The sequence below is a fragment of the Sceloporus occidentalis genome, unplaced genomic scaffold (assembly GCF_023333645.1).
Source record: "Sceloporus occidentalis isolate IW3139 unplaced genomic scaffold, rSceOcc1.0.p SCAF_295, whole genome shotgun sequence".
In the NCBI taxonomy this organism is placed as follows: Eukaryota; Metazoa; Chordata; class Lepidosauria; order Squamata; family Phrynosomatidae; genus Sceloporus; species Sceloporus occidentalis.
The window spans coordinates 324,496-341,080 of NW_028317275.1; the positions used below are offsets into that span (position 1 = coordinate 324,496).

General features: G+C 44.3%; 1 protein-coding gene across 1 annotated transcript in view; it reads right to left on the reverse strand.

The window, feature by feature from the left end:
* Positions 1 to 991: 991 nt before the first annotated feature.
* The window catches only part of LOC149275196 (mucin-5B-like), a 40,837-nt gene continuing 25,243 nt past the window's right edge, over positions 992 to 16,585 (reverse strand). Inside the window, exons 10-17 of the mRNA XM_089504897.1 lie at positions 13,453 to 13,591; positions 13,240 to 13,353; positions 12,791 to 12,970; positions 11,421 to 11,660; positions 6,686 to 6,842; positions 6,358 to 6,486; positions 1,250 to 1,394; positions 992 to 1,034 (exon numbers count right to left, since the gene is read on the reverse strand). Coding sequence (XP_089361023.1) covers positions 992 to 1,034; positions 1,250 to 1,394; positions 6,358 to 6,486; positions 6,686 to 6,842; positions 11,421 to 11,660; positions 12,791 to 12,970; positions 13,240 to 13,353; positions 13,453 to 13,591 — 1,147 coding nt within the window. The remainder of the gene's footprint in view (positions 1,035 to 1,249; positions 1,395 to 6,357; positions 6,487 to 6,685; positions 6,843 to 11,420; positions 11,661 to 12,790; positions 12,971 to 13,239; positions 13,354 to 13,452; positions 13,592 to 16,585) is intronic.

Genomic DNA, 16,585 nt, shown 5'->3' on the forward strand with positions numbered 1-16,585 from the left:
GAAGGCTGCCAGGGGCAATAAACTTTCCTCCTAGAAACAGAATTTAATGCCAGGTGAGAACAATTAGGCCCATTTGATCAGCTCATTACTTTTGCTGTAAAGATTTAAACCTTGGTCTGATATTCAGCATCGCCATATGCAGATAAAACAAGGGTCACATGGAGCAATTGCACCAGGATGCCAGTGTGGTGGGTGGCCCTGAGCTCCCCATTCTGAAATAGTCTTAAATAATTTGTAGTAGCCTGAACTACTCCACTGCTGTCATAACCTGAGCTGCTTGTGAGCCGTGTATGTGACCAGCTGTCTGACACTAGCAGAGAGAAGTCGGCTCTACAGCAGCCCTACAGCAGGTATGTATATTATCTGATTAATGCAATGCGAAACCATCTCCTCTCTCCAGGTGTCCATCTGCACCCAGGATGAAGAGTAGGAGAACTTTATGTCACATAGTGTGTTCTAATTGGCTGTTTAGTCTCCTTCTTATTTGTCCTGTTTTTGGAAACACCACATATGCCTGGTATTTTCATTTATTTTGGTACTTACAGGGTTAAATATCAATGATGCACATCACTGTTTCTAAACAAGATTTTTTTTAAATGTGGTTTGCTGGGAACAGTGGCCAGAAAAACTGCTCAACAAAAATATATTTTTTTGAAAGTTGACATCCCAAAGTATTTTACCAGGGGCATTTTAACACTTTTGATTTAACCATTTTAGTGTCTGTTCTATACATTGCAGTCAAATGTATTTTCTTCATTTTTACCAAACCCAAGCTTGTGGGGATGAATATTAACCCCAGCATTGAAGGGGTTAACACTGCACTTAATGGAGCAATTGGGCAGCAGAGGAGGGTTGGGGCTGGTCTCCACACTCATGTGGAGACCGAAGAAACCTTTCTCAATGTCCCTGAAGCTGCCTCTGGCTGGGACACAATCGCCAGTAAACCGGCAATTGCAGGAAGGAGTCTCTTTGATCACTCCTTTCAGAGTGATCAAAGAGCTTGTGGGAGCTCTTCTTTGCTCTTGCTGGTCTGCCTGGAAGCAGCAGCAGCAGAGCCCCATACAAAACGGGTATTAACCCCTAAAATGAATAAGAACAGAGGGGCCCTTTAGTATAAACCCTATAAATCCTTAAACTCCATAATCTGCAAATCTAGCAGTAATACCAGCAAGGGAAAATAGCTTGATTCAATTGATTTGTTTAATTATACTATATACTTGCACTAGTAGAAAAGGACAGAATACTATACCAAGTTTCACAGACATTGCAGGATTCAACCTTCTCTCCAATTTGATAATAATTTCCATCGTTGTCCAAACAGCCACACTGAGACACGCATATCATTTCATCTTCATTAAAAAATGGTTTGTCTGCTGGACATTTAGGATAGCAACCTAAATTGATAAGAAATAGGATAGTGAAAGCACTGAAAAAACTTAAAATAATAAAGCTGACTAGTTGCAGTATATATTTCTAGTCTGAATGTGTGAAAAACCGTATTTGCTTGATTATACGACAAGGTTTATTTCAGAGCAAATGCTCTGAAAAAAACCATTGTCTTATATTCGAGGTCGTCCTCTAATCAGACCTCAAATAGAGGTCTGACTACAAGACTAAGATCCAGATCCCCCGCAGCACTGAAGGGGACCTGGATCCTCCTCTCCAGCAGCCCGTGGGCGTTTGCAACCTCCACTTCTGCTGGGGCTTCTATGACGGAGCACCGGCATCACATGACCTTCCGGTGCTCATTCATAGAAGCCCCTGCGGAAGTGCCGGCAGCAGCAGCTCAGGTTGTATGAGCACGGGGAGAAGTCTAAAGAAGCACTGGTAAGTCGGGGGAGGGTAAGAGTGGCATATAGGGGGGGGTAAAGGGCTTTCTGGAGGCAGAGTAGTATATAGGGGTTAAAAAGAATATCAGTACCGCAGAGTGTCATATAGGTGATAAAGAAGGAATGTCAGGGAGTCAGTGTCATATAGGGGGTTAAAAGGAATATCAGGGAGGCTGAGTGACAAATAGAGGGTTAAAAGGAATATCAGGGAGGTAGAGTGGCATATAGGGAGTTAAAAGGAATGTCAGGGAGGCAGAGTTGCATATAGGGGTTAAAAGGAATATCAGGGAGGCAGAGTGGCATATAGGGGGTTAAAATGAATATGGGAGGCAGAGTGGTAAATAGGAGGGTTAAAAGGCAGATGTGCATAACTGTGGGCAGGTTGACAAGTAAAAGGAGATAAAAACAACAACAACAAAAAAATGTTTCAATCATAGTTTTTATTAAATATGAAAAAATAATTTTACTAGTAAATATAAATTCACGTGTAAACTTTTTTCTTATAGGGTCATCTTACATTCAGGCTTTTTCTTTTTTTCCTAAATTAATATTCAAATTTTGGAGGGTCGTCATATAATCATTATATCGGTATATCAAATACGGTATATTTCTACAATGGTAACAGAGGCGGACTGGCTTCAGGGGGCAGGAGGGCAATGGCCCACTGGGCTGTAACAAATTCTTTAAAAGGGCCAGTGTGACTTGAACCAGCCCATTCACAGAGGTGGCAATAGCGCAGGTTCTAGCAACGTGTGCATGCAACTATAAAAAGGAAAGATAATGGTGTGTGGTGTGCTAGAGTCAGTATGTTTTAGTGTGTGTATGTGTGAGTGTGTTTGTTAGTTTATGGGGGAGCACTTGGCTTTGCATGCCCCCTGGCCAGAAGATACCAGTCCTGAAAGGGGTTTATTTAACCTTTTGAATCTAACAATTTAATGGGTTACACTAAAGCCACATTTTAGTGCAGGGCTCGACAAATCCCAGGCGCCAGGTCTCCATGGCGACAGAGAATTTTGTCCTGGCGCCTAGGTTTTGTCAGCCTCTTACATCCATAAAAAAATGTGGATGTAAGAGGCTGAGTAACCACACGGGGGCGCTGCTGCTGCTGTCTGCCCAGGAGTCTGGGCAGACAGCACAGCCACTCAGAGCCCGCCCCCGAGCCTGAGATCACTCCCACGGAGTGATCCTGTAGGCTGAAACCGCGGTTGCTGCAAAACCAGCAATCGTGTTATCAGCTGCCACAGGCAGCTTCAGGGAAGGGGGTTGTGTGTTGATTGGTTCCCCACACAAGTGTGGGGACCTGACCCAACACCCCCCTGCTGCCTGATCGCTCCATGAGAGCGACAGTGCAGCGTTAACCCCTTCAATGACGTGATCGCGGCATTTAGGGGTTAATTCCCGTTTTGTACGGGGCTCTGCTGCTGGTGGTCTGCCTGGAAGCCCAGGCAGACCAGCAACAGCAAAAACGAGCCCCCACAAGCCCTTTGATGATTCCTGTAGGCATGGAAGCCTACAGCAGTCATCAAAGACTCCCCTCCCTGCAATGGCTGGTCTATAGACCAGCAATTGAGTCCCAGCTGCCAGAGGCAGCTTCAGGGACAGGGGAGAAGGTTCTTTGGTCTCCACATGAGTGTGGACACCAGCCCCAACACCCCCCCTGCTGCCTGATCGCTCCATGGGAGCGACAGTGCAGCGTTAACCCCTTCAATGCCACACTTGTGTATGACACATTCGTGGCATTGCAGGGGTTGACATTTTTCCCCACAAGCTTGTGGGGACTAAATATCAGTCAATGCTGTGCTCCAATGGAACATCAGCATCGAAAGAGTTAAAAAAAAATTAATTAATAATAAAAAAAAAACAGCACTGACCTGAAAGTCCAGGGTGCTTCCAGGTCAAACGCTGTGAGTTTAGTAAGTGGGCTGATGATGATCCGATCACTCCTAACCAACTGTTAGTTTAAAAAAATCCTGGCTCCTAACTTTTTTACCTGGCGCCTAGATTCACAACAAATTTGTCAAGCCCTGTTTTAGTGGCTCACTAAAATGTGAAAAACTGTTGTAGTTTTAAATAATTGTGAAGCTTGTCATGAAGAAAATGTATTGTATCTCATAGATTAAAAAGAGGACTTATAACAATGGCAGCAAATCTTATGGGCAAATACCGGTAATCTGGAACACACTATTGGTTACTAAAATGACAAGAACACCATTAACTTTTTATACATAACTGCTTTTCAATTATTTTTGCAAAAAGTACCACAAAACCATATGAGTGACTATATCAACATTTCACATCCCAACTGCATAAAAATGAACACATTGAGACACCGTTCCTAGTACCAGGGAACCAAGGCAGCTGGAGGGGCAGGGATCTCCCTCTAATCAGCCCAAAATTAATGGGAGAGTGATGTATGTTGATACAGTCCACTGTTTCTGTGTTATATCCCAGCACTCAGCACTGAAACTGTGTGCAATGCTAGAGAGCACTAAAACAGAGATCTGTAGGAACAGACCTTGCACGCCTGATGACAGAAAAGGAGAGGGAGAAAGGTAAGAGATGAAGAGAAAAGGGGGGATGTGTAGGAAGGGGAAAGATAATGATAAATAAGAGAGAGATAGTGAGAAATAAAGAGAAGAGATAAGGAGAGAGACAGTGTGTGTGAATGCAAGGGCAAATGTAGTCAGAGTGTTTGTGTGTATGGGTATGCATGTGTATTTGGCAGGCAATAGTAAGTACTGTATATGTATTTGTATTTGCATCCATCAGTGTTGCTGCTTCAGGCTTAAAGGGAATAGACTGATTCACTCTAACACTTGTTTAACCCGGGGCACTAATTAGTATATTTTTAAATTATACAGTGTGTGAATAAGTGTAGTGGTGTGACAGTGTAACCGTGTTAGACCATGTGTGTCAGTGTATGGCTTTAGAGCAGGGGTCCTCAAACTACGGCCCGCGGGGTGTTTTTGCCTCAGGACATCCATGTGTTCCGAAAGATGCTTTCGAAACACAAGGATGCCTCTGTGAAGTCCCTGCGGCACGCGTTTACTTTAAAAATGCGGGGACCGCCGGGAGCAGGCGCATGCAGCGACGTCACTGACGTCCCATGTGTGCACCCATGGCAACCGAGCGCCGCAATATGCCGGCATATTGCGGCGCTCAGCAGTGAAACAGCCGGCACCAGCAAGCGGCTTTTAAACACTGATGCGGAGGAGAGAGATGCGCTCGGCGCCCCTCGTTCTCCCCCACATCCAAAAAAAGAAGACAGCCTTTAAAAGCCGCTCGCTGGTGCCCGCTGCTTCACTGCTGGGCGCCGAAATATGACGTCATATTACGGCGCTCAGCAGTGGGCACCAGCGAGCGGTGCAGGAAGAAAGAAGCATCGTGCTCCCGTCGCTGGACTTCAAGGTGAGGGGGGGGTATATAGTGGGTAAGGGGGGAGAGGATATATAATGGGTAAGGGGGGAGAGGATATATAATGGGTAAGGGGGGAGAGTATATATCTAGTGGGTAAGGGGGGAGAGGACATATAGTGGGTAAGGGGGGAGAGGACATATAGTGGGTAGGGGGGAGAGGACATATAGTGGGTAAGGGGGAGAGGATATATAGTGGCTAGGGGGGAGAGGGTATATAATGGGTGGGGGGATATATAGTGGGTAGGGGGGAGGGTATATTTGTTGATTTAACTTTACTTGTTCTTCATTTTAAATATTGTATTTATTCCCGTTTTGTTTCTTCACTTCAAAATAAGATATATGCAGTGTGCATAGGTATTTGTTCATAGTTTTTTTTTTTAACTATAGTCCGGCCCTCCAACGGTCCGAGGGACCGTGAACTGGCCCCCTGTTTAAAAAGTTTGAGGACCCCTGCTTTAGAGCATGTGTCAGTGTACAACGCTGCAATGACTGTATGTGTGTGCAGTGGTATACTGTGTGGGGTGCCAATGTAAAGTGAATAGGCATGTGCAGGGTATCAGTGTACAGCGTTAAAATGTGTGTATCACTGTACAGTGTGTGTGTTTTGTGGGTGCTAGTACAGTGTTAGACTCTATTAGGTGTTAATGTATGTTAGAGTGAGTGTATGTGTGTGGTGGTGTATGTGTGTGGTGGTGTCAGTACACTATGTATGCATGGGTGGAGCATCCATGTGCAGTGTTAGAGTACATTGTCAGAGGATCAATGTTTGGTGTTAGAATGTGTGTTAACATATGGTATCAGACTGTATGTTTGCATATAGCGTTAGAGTATATGAGCCTGGAAGGTGGTGTGCAGAGTAACATGCAAGGAGGATAGCACTGAGCAGTAAAGGAGTAGGGCGAGAGCAATTATTTCCTGTGCCTAGATGTGATGCACCAGGTGTACTTGGCTCAGCTGCCCCTGCATAGGCAATAATTGCTCTGCACCCCACACTTCATTTATTTTTATCTGAGCATGGGTATAATATGTAAATTAATTTAGTCACATGTTGAGAGGCTTATTAGAAAAGGCTAAGCACTCCCAGCTACATCAAACATAAAAAAATATCTTACCCTCCAACCCTTTCAGATGATGCAGGCAGGTACCATTAGGGTTCCTGCAAGTCTTCATACAGGGAGTTCCACATGCCTTGTAGTGCCATTGACACTGTCCTTCTTTGTTGTAGAAATCGCAGAAAAGAGCTTATTGTGCCAAAAAATACCAAAACAAAGACTATTAATCAACTGTCATTTAATCAGTTATGACAATTATAGTCAGAGGTTGGGTAATCCTACTACAATTGGGATTTTTTTGCTTGCCATTGCAATCTCACTAGGCCTATGTCAAATGTAAAATAATCTGGATATCATATTAATCATATTGTCCCATTCCTTTACTTACGGCAGACATCAGGTGTTCTCCAATCTATGCACACACATGCTTCACTGCAGGCTTTGGCATAAGCAGCTACTGCTGTGCAGAAACAATCACAATCTCCTCCCATGTCACATGCACAGGTGTCACTCACGCAGGCCTCGTAATACATCTCAGGGTCCACCTGAAAGCACAAAATAATAAAGCAGCTTTAGACGGATCTGGCAGCATACAGGTAACAAACATTTTTGTGTCTTCACTAGGTATTTCTTGTGTGATAACGGTCAGTAAGAAGCTCCTTCTGTAGTCACATTGTTAGTCAGTAAATAAGTTATATGACTTTCTGCATGTAAGGAAAAGACAAGTCTCCGAGTTACTGTGTCAGGATCACCCAGCCAGTCTCAGGAGCAGAGGTACTCTGTGCACGTAGGCTTTTGAATATTACCAGCCTGCTTTTATGGACCCAAAGATGTTCCTGACCATAATTCTGGAGATGATGGTAAGGTGAGAAACATTTCAATGTTTTCCTAGGAACGAGTGCCAGCTATGTAGGTTTTGTGTTTTCAAATGCAGCCAAGTGGGCAGGTTAAGGGCATTTATTTTTAATGTTCTTGAAACATTCCTGAGTTGTTATAGTCAGTGATGATAATGTCTATGTCTAACATTTTTGTGGGGTCACATGAAACAGAAATGCTTAATTGGACCATACCATTTATTAATTAAGAATATAATTCTTAACTTAAATAGTAAATATCCCTTAATACAATGACACGCCATGACATGACATTAATATAGACATGTATTGTTGCAAAAATAATAAAATAGATGTATGGAGTGCAGCGCACACCTTAATATTTGTTCACAGTCTTGATTATTATCTCCAGAGCAACCGCATACTAATTTTATGGCAAGACAGGAGGCTTCATATTTGCATCAACTTCTTTACTCAAAACCTCCAGCAGCAAAGAAATGGTTAATAACATTGAAACAAAGCACCAATCAGAAACAGTCAGAGGTCATAAGAAAGCCCACAAAGTAGACCACTTCCTCTTCTTTGCTGCTGATCTCCAGGTGAGCACCCTCTTTTATAGTGTGCTTCCCTTATTGGGGCATAAGTACACTTATTTAGTCATATTTTGTGATTGATGGTTTTTATCCACTTTTGTTTTATTGTCTATTCATTTGTCTATTGATTTGTTTGTTTTTGCCTGTATTTCTTTGATCTTATCGCGCGATTTAGTCTTTCGCGCCTTTTTTCCATTTGCCATTTTTTTTTTTAATTTGGTATTTTGTTTCCGTTACCGTTTTTTTCTGTAATTTGGTGTTTTGTTTTCCGTACCGGTTCCCTACCTATCTGGTGTTCCTTACCTTTTAACGTTCTTTTCCCTTCTCCTTCCCGCGAGCCTCGTGCTCTGTGGCAGCTCCTCTTCTGCGGGCTCCTCTGTGTGTCCGCGGCGTTTTGTCCTATAGCCGCGGTTAACTGCCTCTCGGGACGGCTCAGTTTTCTTTTAGAAAACTTTATTGCCGTCCGGTCCTGTGTGCAGCCGGTTCGGCTGCCTCTCTCCGTGTCTGCATGCTGCTACGCAGATACGGAGGATTTTTCGCCCCCCCCCCCCAGCGTGTGTCCTCCTGCTGCTTGTGTCCTTTTGCGGCCTGCGTAACTAAGCGGCGCGGAGCCTGCTTTCTTGTTTTGCACTGTTTTTTACAGTTTTTTAGAGTATGGCTTCCACCTATGTTTGGTTTTTTCCTCTTTCTCACTGGCCATATCGCCTAAACATGGTTTTTCATTTATATTTCATAGGTTATTAAATAAATAAATAAAATTACAGCCCTAATGGAGTCCCTCCCGGCTGCACTGGCCTCCATAGACCGCCCGTCCACCACCCGGGCGGCTCCACGCTCTGGCTCTCCAGGGCCTGACATCTCTGACTCAGACGAGTCACAACACTCTCCTCCTGAGGAACGTCCTCGTAAGCGCCAATGGGCCGAAGGAGAAGTTTCCCTTAAGGGCAAGGCTCCCCTGAAAAGAGCCAGGGCTCCCGCTTTACAAGTGGCCGAACCACCTTCTTCTCGATTGGAGAGGGAGGATGGCGTTGAGGGATACGAGACGCTGGACGAGTACCCCTCAGCCGCTTCTAGACCTGCATCCCCTGTTCCACAGCCGGCCTTAGTAAGGGAAACGATTGTGGAGGATCCTTCCTCTTCCGCTGCGCCAGGGACATCCACACAGATTCTGGACTCAGCGGGCCTCCCTATGTTCGACCCTCGGAACCTACGACATCCTAGGTCTTCGGAGTGGGCCCCGACGGCTCATATTTCACAATTCCTTCATTTTTGGCTATGCCGGCCCTTTGAAAAAGATGCCCGTCAAAAGCTACGTGCCGAATGTCCTCGTCCTACACTTCCAGATAAAGTGGGTAATACCCCTGAATTCGACCCGTCCTTCGTTACCTTCATGACGCGGTCCGGCAAGGACCCTCACAAAGGTCTGGAGCAGGGTTTACGCTCTGCCCAAGATAAGTTGCTGGACGTGGCGGGCCCTCTCACTCAGCTTCTGTCGGTGGCAGACGAGGCCTTGACGGATGGCACCCTAGCAGATCCCTTCGTCATTCGTGAATGGGCACAACGGGCAGTTTGCCTTCTGGGCAATGCCAACTCGGCAATCTCTGCTGAACGCAGGAAGGCAGCCCTGTTTAAATTGGACAGCAAGCTAGCTGAACTGGCGTCCAAGGAGTTAGGGCCTGAAGCCCAAGGCCTGCTTTTCGGGGAGGAATTCCTCAAAGAGCTCCCTGAACAAGGCACAGACCTCGATGCGGAAGGTTTTCAGGTCCGGGGACCGTTTTTTGGGGAGAGCTGGTCGGCAGAGGGGCCGTGCCACCAGCAGAGCGGCCTTCCAAGGCAACAGGCCCAGGTTTCAGGAGGGCTCGGCGGGACAACGCTCCCAATTCCGCTCTCCATTCTTCAGAGGCGCCACCAGGGGTAGAGGAGTCTCCTCCAGATCACGAGGTTCTTCAGGTAAGACCCTCTTTAATGTTACCTCGCATTCCTATTGCCGGTCGTTTGATGTATTTTTTCCGAGCTTGGTCAAATCTCACTCAGGACCCTTGGGTTCTTCAGTGTGTCCAGGGTTTTCGCCTAGAATTCCATTCTCGGCCTCGACAACCCGGTTTCCCGCGTCCCATTCGCTTCTCCAAGGTAGCGCTTGCGCAAGTTCATGCCGAGTTGATCTCCCTTCGAGACAAATGCGCGATAGAGCCATCGTCAGCGGCTCCAGTCTTCGTAAGCAGTATTTTTCTAGTGAAGAAAAAGACTGGAGGGTTCCGTCCGGTCATCAATCTCCGCGCGCTCAATTCCTTTGTCGTCTATCGCCATTTCAAAATGGAGGGCATCCATCTCCTGAGGGACCTGATGCAAGATGGGGACTGGTTTTCGAGATTAGATCTGAAGGATGCCTACCTGACGGTGCCGATCCACGCAGACGACAGGAAATTCCTTCAGTTTCGGTGGCAGGGCGCACTGTGGCAGTTCACCTGCCTTCCCTTTGGTCTGAGTTCCGCCCCATGGTTATTCGTTTTGTCAATCTTGGCCCGATAATGATTCTCTGTCCCTTCGTCAACTTTCGGCTAAGCTGGCTCTCTTACTTTGTCTGATCTCTTTTCGGAGAGTTTCGGATGTTACTTAATACGGAGTCTTTCTCCTTTTCACCCGAGGGCATGATGGCCTCATTTTCTCGTAGAACCAAATCCAAATCTTCATCTGTGTCCTACCCCTTTTTTCCCGAACGTCCTCGCCTATGCGTCGTCCGTTGTTGCCGTGCTTATCTTGCCACCACGGCTGGTTTACGTTCTTCGGTCCGGGGTCCTTTGTTCATATCTTATGTCAGTCCTTTCCGACCGGTTTCAGTTCCTACGGTGGCCTGTTGGATTCGGTGGGTTCTTCAGGCTGCTGGCGTGAATGGTAATTTTGGTGCCCATTCGGTTAGGGGCGCTGCAGCTTCTGCGGCTTTAGACTGTGGTGGTTCCCTTGCAGATATCCTTTCTGTGGCGGACTGGTCCAGGGAATCGACTTTTCGTACGTTTTATTATCGGCCTCAGTCTCACGTCGCTTCCGTTCTATTGCGTTAGCTTTAAAACTGCAAATATGAAGCCTCCTGTCTTGCCATAAAATTAGGGATTATTCTAGCTTTAGTGTAGAGATAATCTAAATTTTATTAAAGACAGGAGGCGAATATTTCCCTCCCTGTTTCTTTTTCCCGTCCCTTATGTTTGAGGGCATGGTCTTTTATGCTGTGTTATTTTACATTGTATTTATTGACCTTTTTTATTTGGTGTAATTTATGGCTCTGTTTGGATTATTATTCCATGTACAGTTTACTTTCACGATGTCTTTTCTTTCTTTTAGTTTGATCCTACTGGAATGTCCTCGGGATCCAGAATGCCTTGGTCCTTTCCTGGGTTCTTTCTTTTCCGGTTCTTCTACACTGTTCATCGGTGTGCTACTGTTCGGTTCATCAAAGAAGAGGAAGTGGTCTACTTTGTGGGCTTTCTTATGACCTCTGACTTTTTCTGATTGGTGCTTTGTTTCAATGTTATTAACCATTTCTTTGCTGCTGGAGGTTTTGAGTAAAGAAGTTGATGCAAATATTCGCCTCCTGTCTTTAATAAAATTTAGATTATCTCTACACTAAAGCTAGAATAATCCCTAATATGTATTCTAGATTTGATTTTCAGACTGCTTACATTGTCATTGCTTACTCTCCTACCTCAGAATGACATTCTGAAAACACATCGCTATTGATAATACTGCAGCGTTTTTGAGCCCAGGGCACTCTGTAAGGATTTACAACACAGGGTTCCTTCGTTATGTAGACCTCTGGGCATTCTTTGGACAATTTCCAGCTGTCTCTAAATTCTTTCACATCTTCCACAACACAGTGACTCCTGGTGGTGAAATCATTGTTGCTGTCACCATCTAAATTACCACAAAGGCCACAGACTTTACCCTGCAGAAGCAAAAATGGATTTAAGTATTAATTCCAAATGCTTTGACAATTGTCACAAACATTAACTTAGTTAATAAGATCAGAACAAAATACATATCTTGTGATTCTTTTAGGACTTTTTAGCTGTGTAAAGTTTTCTAAAAGGCACCATTTTCTCTTAGATACAGTTTAAACATTTAGTGCCACCATAAGTTTCACATCAGTTTACCATATCTCACAAATGCCTTTCTTTAGAAAGGACAGTCCCTCTTTGCAACCCAAGTTTCTCTCTTGGTTTTCATACCTGATGACCCTCTTATTCTAGGAGCTCATTTTTGGTGGCTATACAATACAATGTATATCTAAATCATAGTTTTAAATTGTGTTATTAAATACATTATACTATAAACGGTGCATAAATAGCTACCAATAGGTCATTGAAATATTCTCCGCAAAGCCCTGTCCCTAGCTATACCGCTTAAAAAGAAATTATCCGTCTGTGGTCATTGGGAATGTTGAGAGGTACATGTACTGGCCTTCACGGTTTCTAGTAATGGACATTATGGTTTAATCCTTCTTAAGGAGATCTTCAAGTTTAATCATGTCAACATTCAAAGTTCATACACATCCATACAGCTTTGGCATGGGAGGCCAACCTTTTAATAATGGGAGTATTCCAAATGCAAACATTGAAAAGGGCATAAAAACGTTACTAATGTAGTACTATCTGTGCACAGGGATCAATTCTACAGGCTCCATTTTTTAACATGTACATTAATGACATTGATAAAAACAAAAGTTCTATTTTTGCAAAAGGGAATTAATTTATAAACTCATAATATGGTTTTTGCCTATTTTTTTAAGTGACGTGGAGGAAGCCAACCAAGATAAATGTAAAGTATCAAAACGCATAACAATAAAGTATAATCTTGAAAAAAGGGTTCATAACAAGCCGTGATTTCACACACTGGAAATGCTGTCAGTGGTAACATCTAAGTAGGGTCCTACAAATCCCAGTTTAAAAATAAAGTACATAAAATAAATCAAGCACAGTTCTATTACTTGTATACCACCAAAAAAGTCTTGTGATTTGCTTGGCTAACATATTTTTAAAATAGTACTTAACAGTTCATAGCTTGTTCTTTATTTACCTTGAAGTCAATGCTTAGATGAATGAAGATGCTTGTCGCCCTGTTCCACACTAGCACAAGGCCATTGCTGCTTTCAATGACCAGATATATGCCCATGGTTCGTACTTTGTAAGGGATCTCCATTTCACTTGATTTCTCTAACACTTCAAAGTGCCCATCTGCGAGAATAATCTTGTGAGCCTGAAAAAGAAACCCTCCATTGAATTCACAATGTATTGATTTCCAGACAGGCATATGATTATCTATGGAGTACCAGGGAAAGAAGCATCACCAGTCCAATGTGCTGGTGCCTGGCATTAGACAGGTTTCTTAAGAAGCCCTTTTATCATACAGTCTCCTAGAGATCACTGGTTCCTATATAGCCCCATGGAAATTAAAGAAAGCCTGATCATTTTTGCTAGATATGGTGTAGGCTACAAATATGTGTTTGTGTATAAAGGAATACTTACCCCAAGATACACTGTGACGGCTTTAGAACAAGATGTTCCAGTAGTCCCACAAGGGATAGTCTCAATGGTTACCCTGAAGGTTCCTTTTTGTAAATCATGAGCATGACAATAATCCTAAAATGAGGTACAACTTACTGAGTATAATACATGAGAACTTCTTAAGGCATAAAAAAGTATGATTTTTGGGGGGTTTTTTTACCAGTGATCAATTACCTGTACCAAAGTGTATATGCAGTCTCCGTTGATAGTGTAGCGTTTACCGTCAAATGTGATATAATGTCCCTCTCCATATATACTGCAGATCCCCATGTCTGCTTTGCTATCACATACCCAAGTTCGATTCTTGCACACACTGTTGGACAGCAAAATTATATCTACTTTAGCACCAACATTCCATTAAACCTTCTGTTTACATTAATATTGTTTTAACTAATTATTTAAACACTTTAAAGGAAATATTTTACTCTTGAATAGTCATTTTTGTGCTAAATAAAGAGAATAAGGAAAATTGTAGTCTTTATTTAAAACCATAGCCTTACCTCGTTAGTATTCTTGAATGCATTGTGGTTTTTTTCTGGGGCTAAAATGAAAAGAAGGTAGCTGTCTAGTGCTTAAAAATTGTAGTAACCGAACAAATAATGATGTAGAATGAGTAACTGCAGCCGGTCAAAGAGGCCTCCCATCAATAGCCTCTACAATCAGTGAAACCGCTCGGGGTTCAGTGGGAATGCCTGCCTGTTGGCAAAAGGAAGCGTCTATGAAATTGCCTGCAGCTCCGGAATCTAGAAAGGCCTCTGTGGTAATGTGACCGGAGGACCAGGAACGGTGTCACAACCCCACCGTAGACTGGAGATCTAGACAGATCACGGCTTGGGATAAAGCATGTAACCTGCATTGCCACAGACCTGTCCACCTTGCATCCTTGACTACGACGTCTAAACCCCTAACACTTCTGCCTGAACCATACCAACAGTTTGCTGATGTTTTTTACAAGAAAGAGGTAGAGAGGTTACCACCTCACAGACCATATGATTGCCCTCTTTTCCCTGAATCATCTGAGGATTTCAGTTCCTTTCTCCATGTCCCAGTTAAGATATCCTATCCTTGCTTAAAGGAGAAGCATCTTGGCTCCTCACTCCATCCCTTGTGTTCCTTGCCTTGTTTCCCTGTCCTCTATTGTGTCCTGTACCATGTCTTGTCTGGCTATGTTTCTTGCTCGGCCTCCCTGTTCCTCGCTGTGTCCCCCTTGCTCGCTCTGCCCCCTCTTGCTTGCTATGTTTCTGCTGTTACTTTGCTTAGCTTCCCTACTCCTAGCCTGCACCATCCTGTACATTTCTCTGTTGAGCTATGTCTCATGCCTGCTCCAGGGTGCCTGCAGGATATCACTTTGTTTTGTTCTGGACAACAACCGCTGCTATGTCAGGGCCCTGGTATGTGTCCACATAACCCTAGGTGCTCAACGCCCGGGACAGTGCAGTCGCCCTGCCCCAGGCCCTGTCCGACTCCACTACTGCGCAATATCTCCTGAACACCATCTTTGGGCGCTCTGGGTCATTACAGTCGTCTGTATGGACCCAGTCCTTGACCTTAGGCCAAGGCTAGGAGTTTGCAGAGTGGAGACTGCAGCACTTTCAGCTCTTCTGCTGTTCCTGCCTGGAGTCTGCTTCTGAGTTATGCTGGTTCCAGTGTCATTTCAGCTTGTCAGCTCTTCCTGCCTGTTATGAAGCATACCTGTTTCTGGACCTGAGTCTGCAAGAGTCGGCTTCCTCATCCCTGTTCAGTTAACCTGATTCCTGCCTTGGAGTACATCGGTCTGCTAATCAGTGTTACGGTTATCTGGTAGTCTCTTCTTCTTCTCGTCTGCCTGGACCCCCCCTTCTATGAGAGTTCCTTCACTTCTACCTGAAAATCCACTAGAGACAGCTTCCTCATTCCCGGTCAGATATGCTGATTCATGCTTTGGAGTAAGTTGGTCTGCTAAGTGGTAGTGCTGATCGCTGAAGGACTCCTTCTGAAGAAATTCTAGAATCCTGAGTATGCTGGTTTGTGGTTTGACTTGTTCAAACAGTGCTCCCGTCAGAGAGTGGGCCTTCATTCTGTTGATGTTTCTGTTCGCGTCCAGAGGCCGCTCATTCAGAGGGGGGATACTGTCAGGCCCCATTCAGGCTGCAGAGCTGCTTCTCTCTAGTTTCCCCTGTCTCGCTACAGTTCCCCATTTGGTATAATCCATTCCTGGATTTCCTTGTGCTCTGCCATTTACTTCTGATACTTTGTTTCAGTCTTGCTCTTAGCTTCAACTTCTGTTTCCTATTATGAGGTGTGTCCCACCCGTTTGTTACGTTTGTCTTAGTCTGCAGTCTAAAGGTATGTCCTTCTCGGTTCTTTGTTTAGATTTAATGTTTGGTTTCAGTTTAGTGATTCAGTAGGCAGGGTTTAGTGCTAAGACCCACTGAATATTGGAGTACTTTGGCGTAGTGATGGGTTAAGCATACTATGGCCATAAGATATGACTAAATCTCCAAATCTTCAATTGTTATCTTATAGTTCTAGGCTAGTCTTTTATGTGCCTTTGCCCAGGACCCTCCGTATACCTAGAGTCTTTCATGTCTCCTTGCTCAAACCATTGGTGTGTAACTGTTACAACGTTCAGCATTCCGCTTCCACTGTGGTTCTGGTTCAGGAGGAGGAGGAACACGTTGCCCAGGCCATTCTCGACTCCCGCAGACAGCAGGGGAGCTTACAGTACCTGGTCCATTGGAGGGGACATGGACCTGAGGAATGCGCCTGGGTTCCTGCAGATGCACTTCGGTTGATACGTTAGTTCCATTTACCAAGCCCAGCGCATCCTGGTGAAGGTCGCCCGGTGGATGCCCCTTTGAAAGGCGGTACTGTCACCTACCTGCATCAGGAGATGCCACCACAAAGGAGAGGGAGACCCCCCTCCGGCAGCCAGCAATCAAAGCTACCGCCACGGAGGAGAGGGAGACCCCTACTGGTGAGTAAACATTAAGCATGCAATCTTTAACAGTTCATTGAATTGAGCTCTTTATCGCCTTCTTCCTCAAGTTCCACTAATTAAATAATTGGGAATTACGGGATGCGATCCATGTTACATCTCATTACCAAAAAACTTAAGGATCTCATCCAAAGTTCCATCTTACAGATTGTCTTTTTATGACCCGGCATTTGCCCTGGGTGTTATAACCACAAAAGAAATATGTCTCTTTCTACTTTGTGAATTTAGTATTTGAAAATTTACGTAAATGCACATAATGACCATGTCACCACTGTACATATAAATATAAAATGTACAATATTATATTTAAATGTATATAATGAAACATTT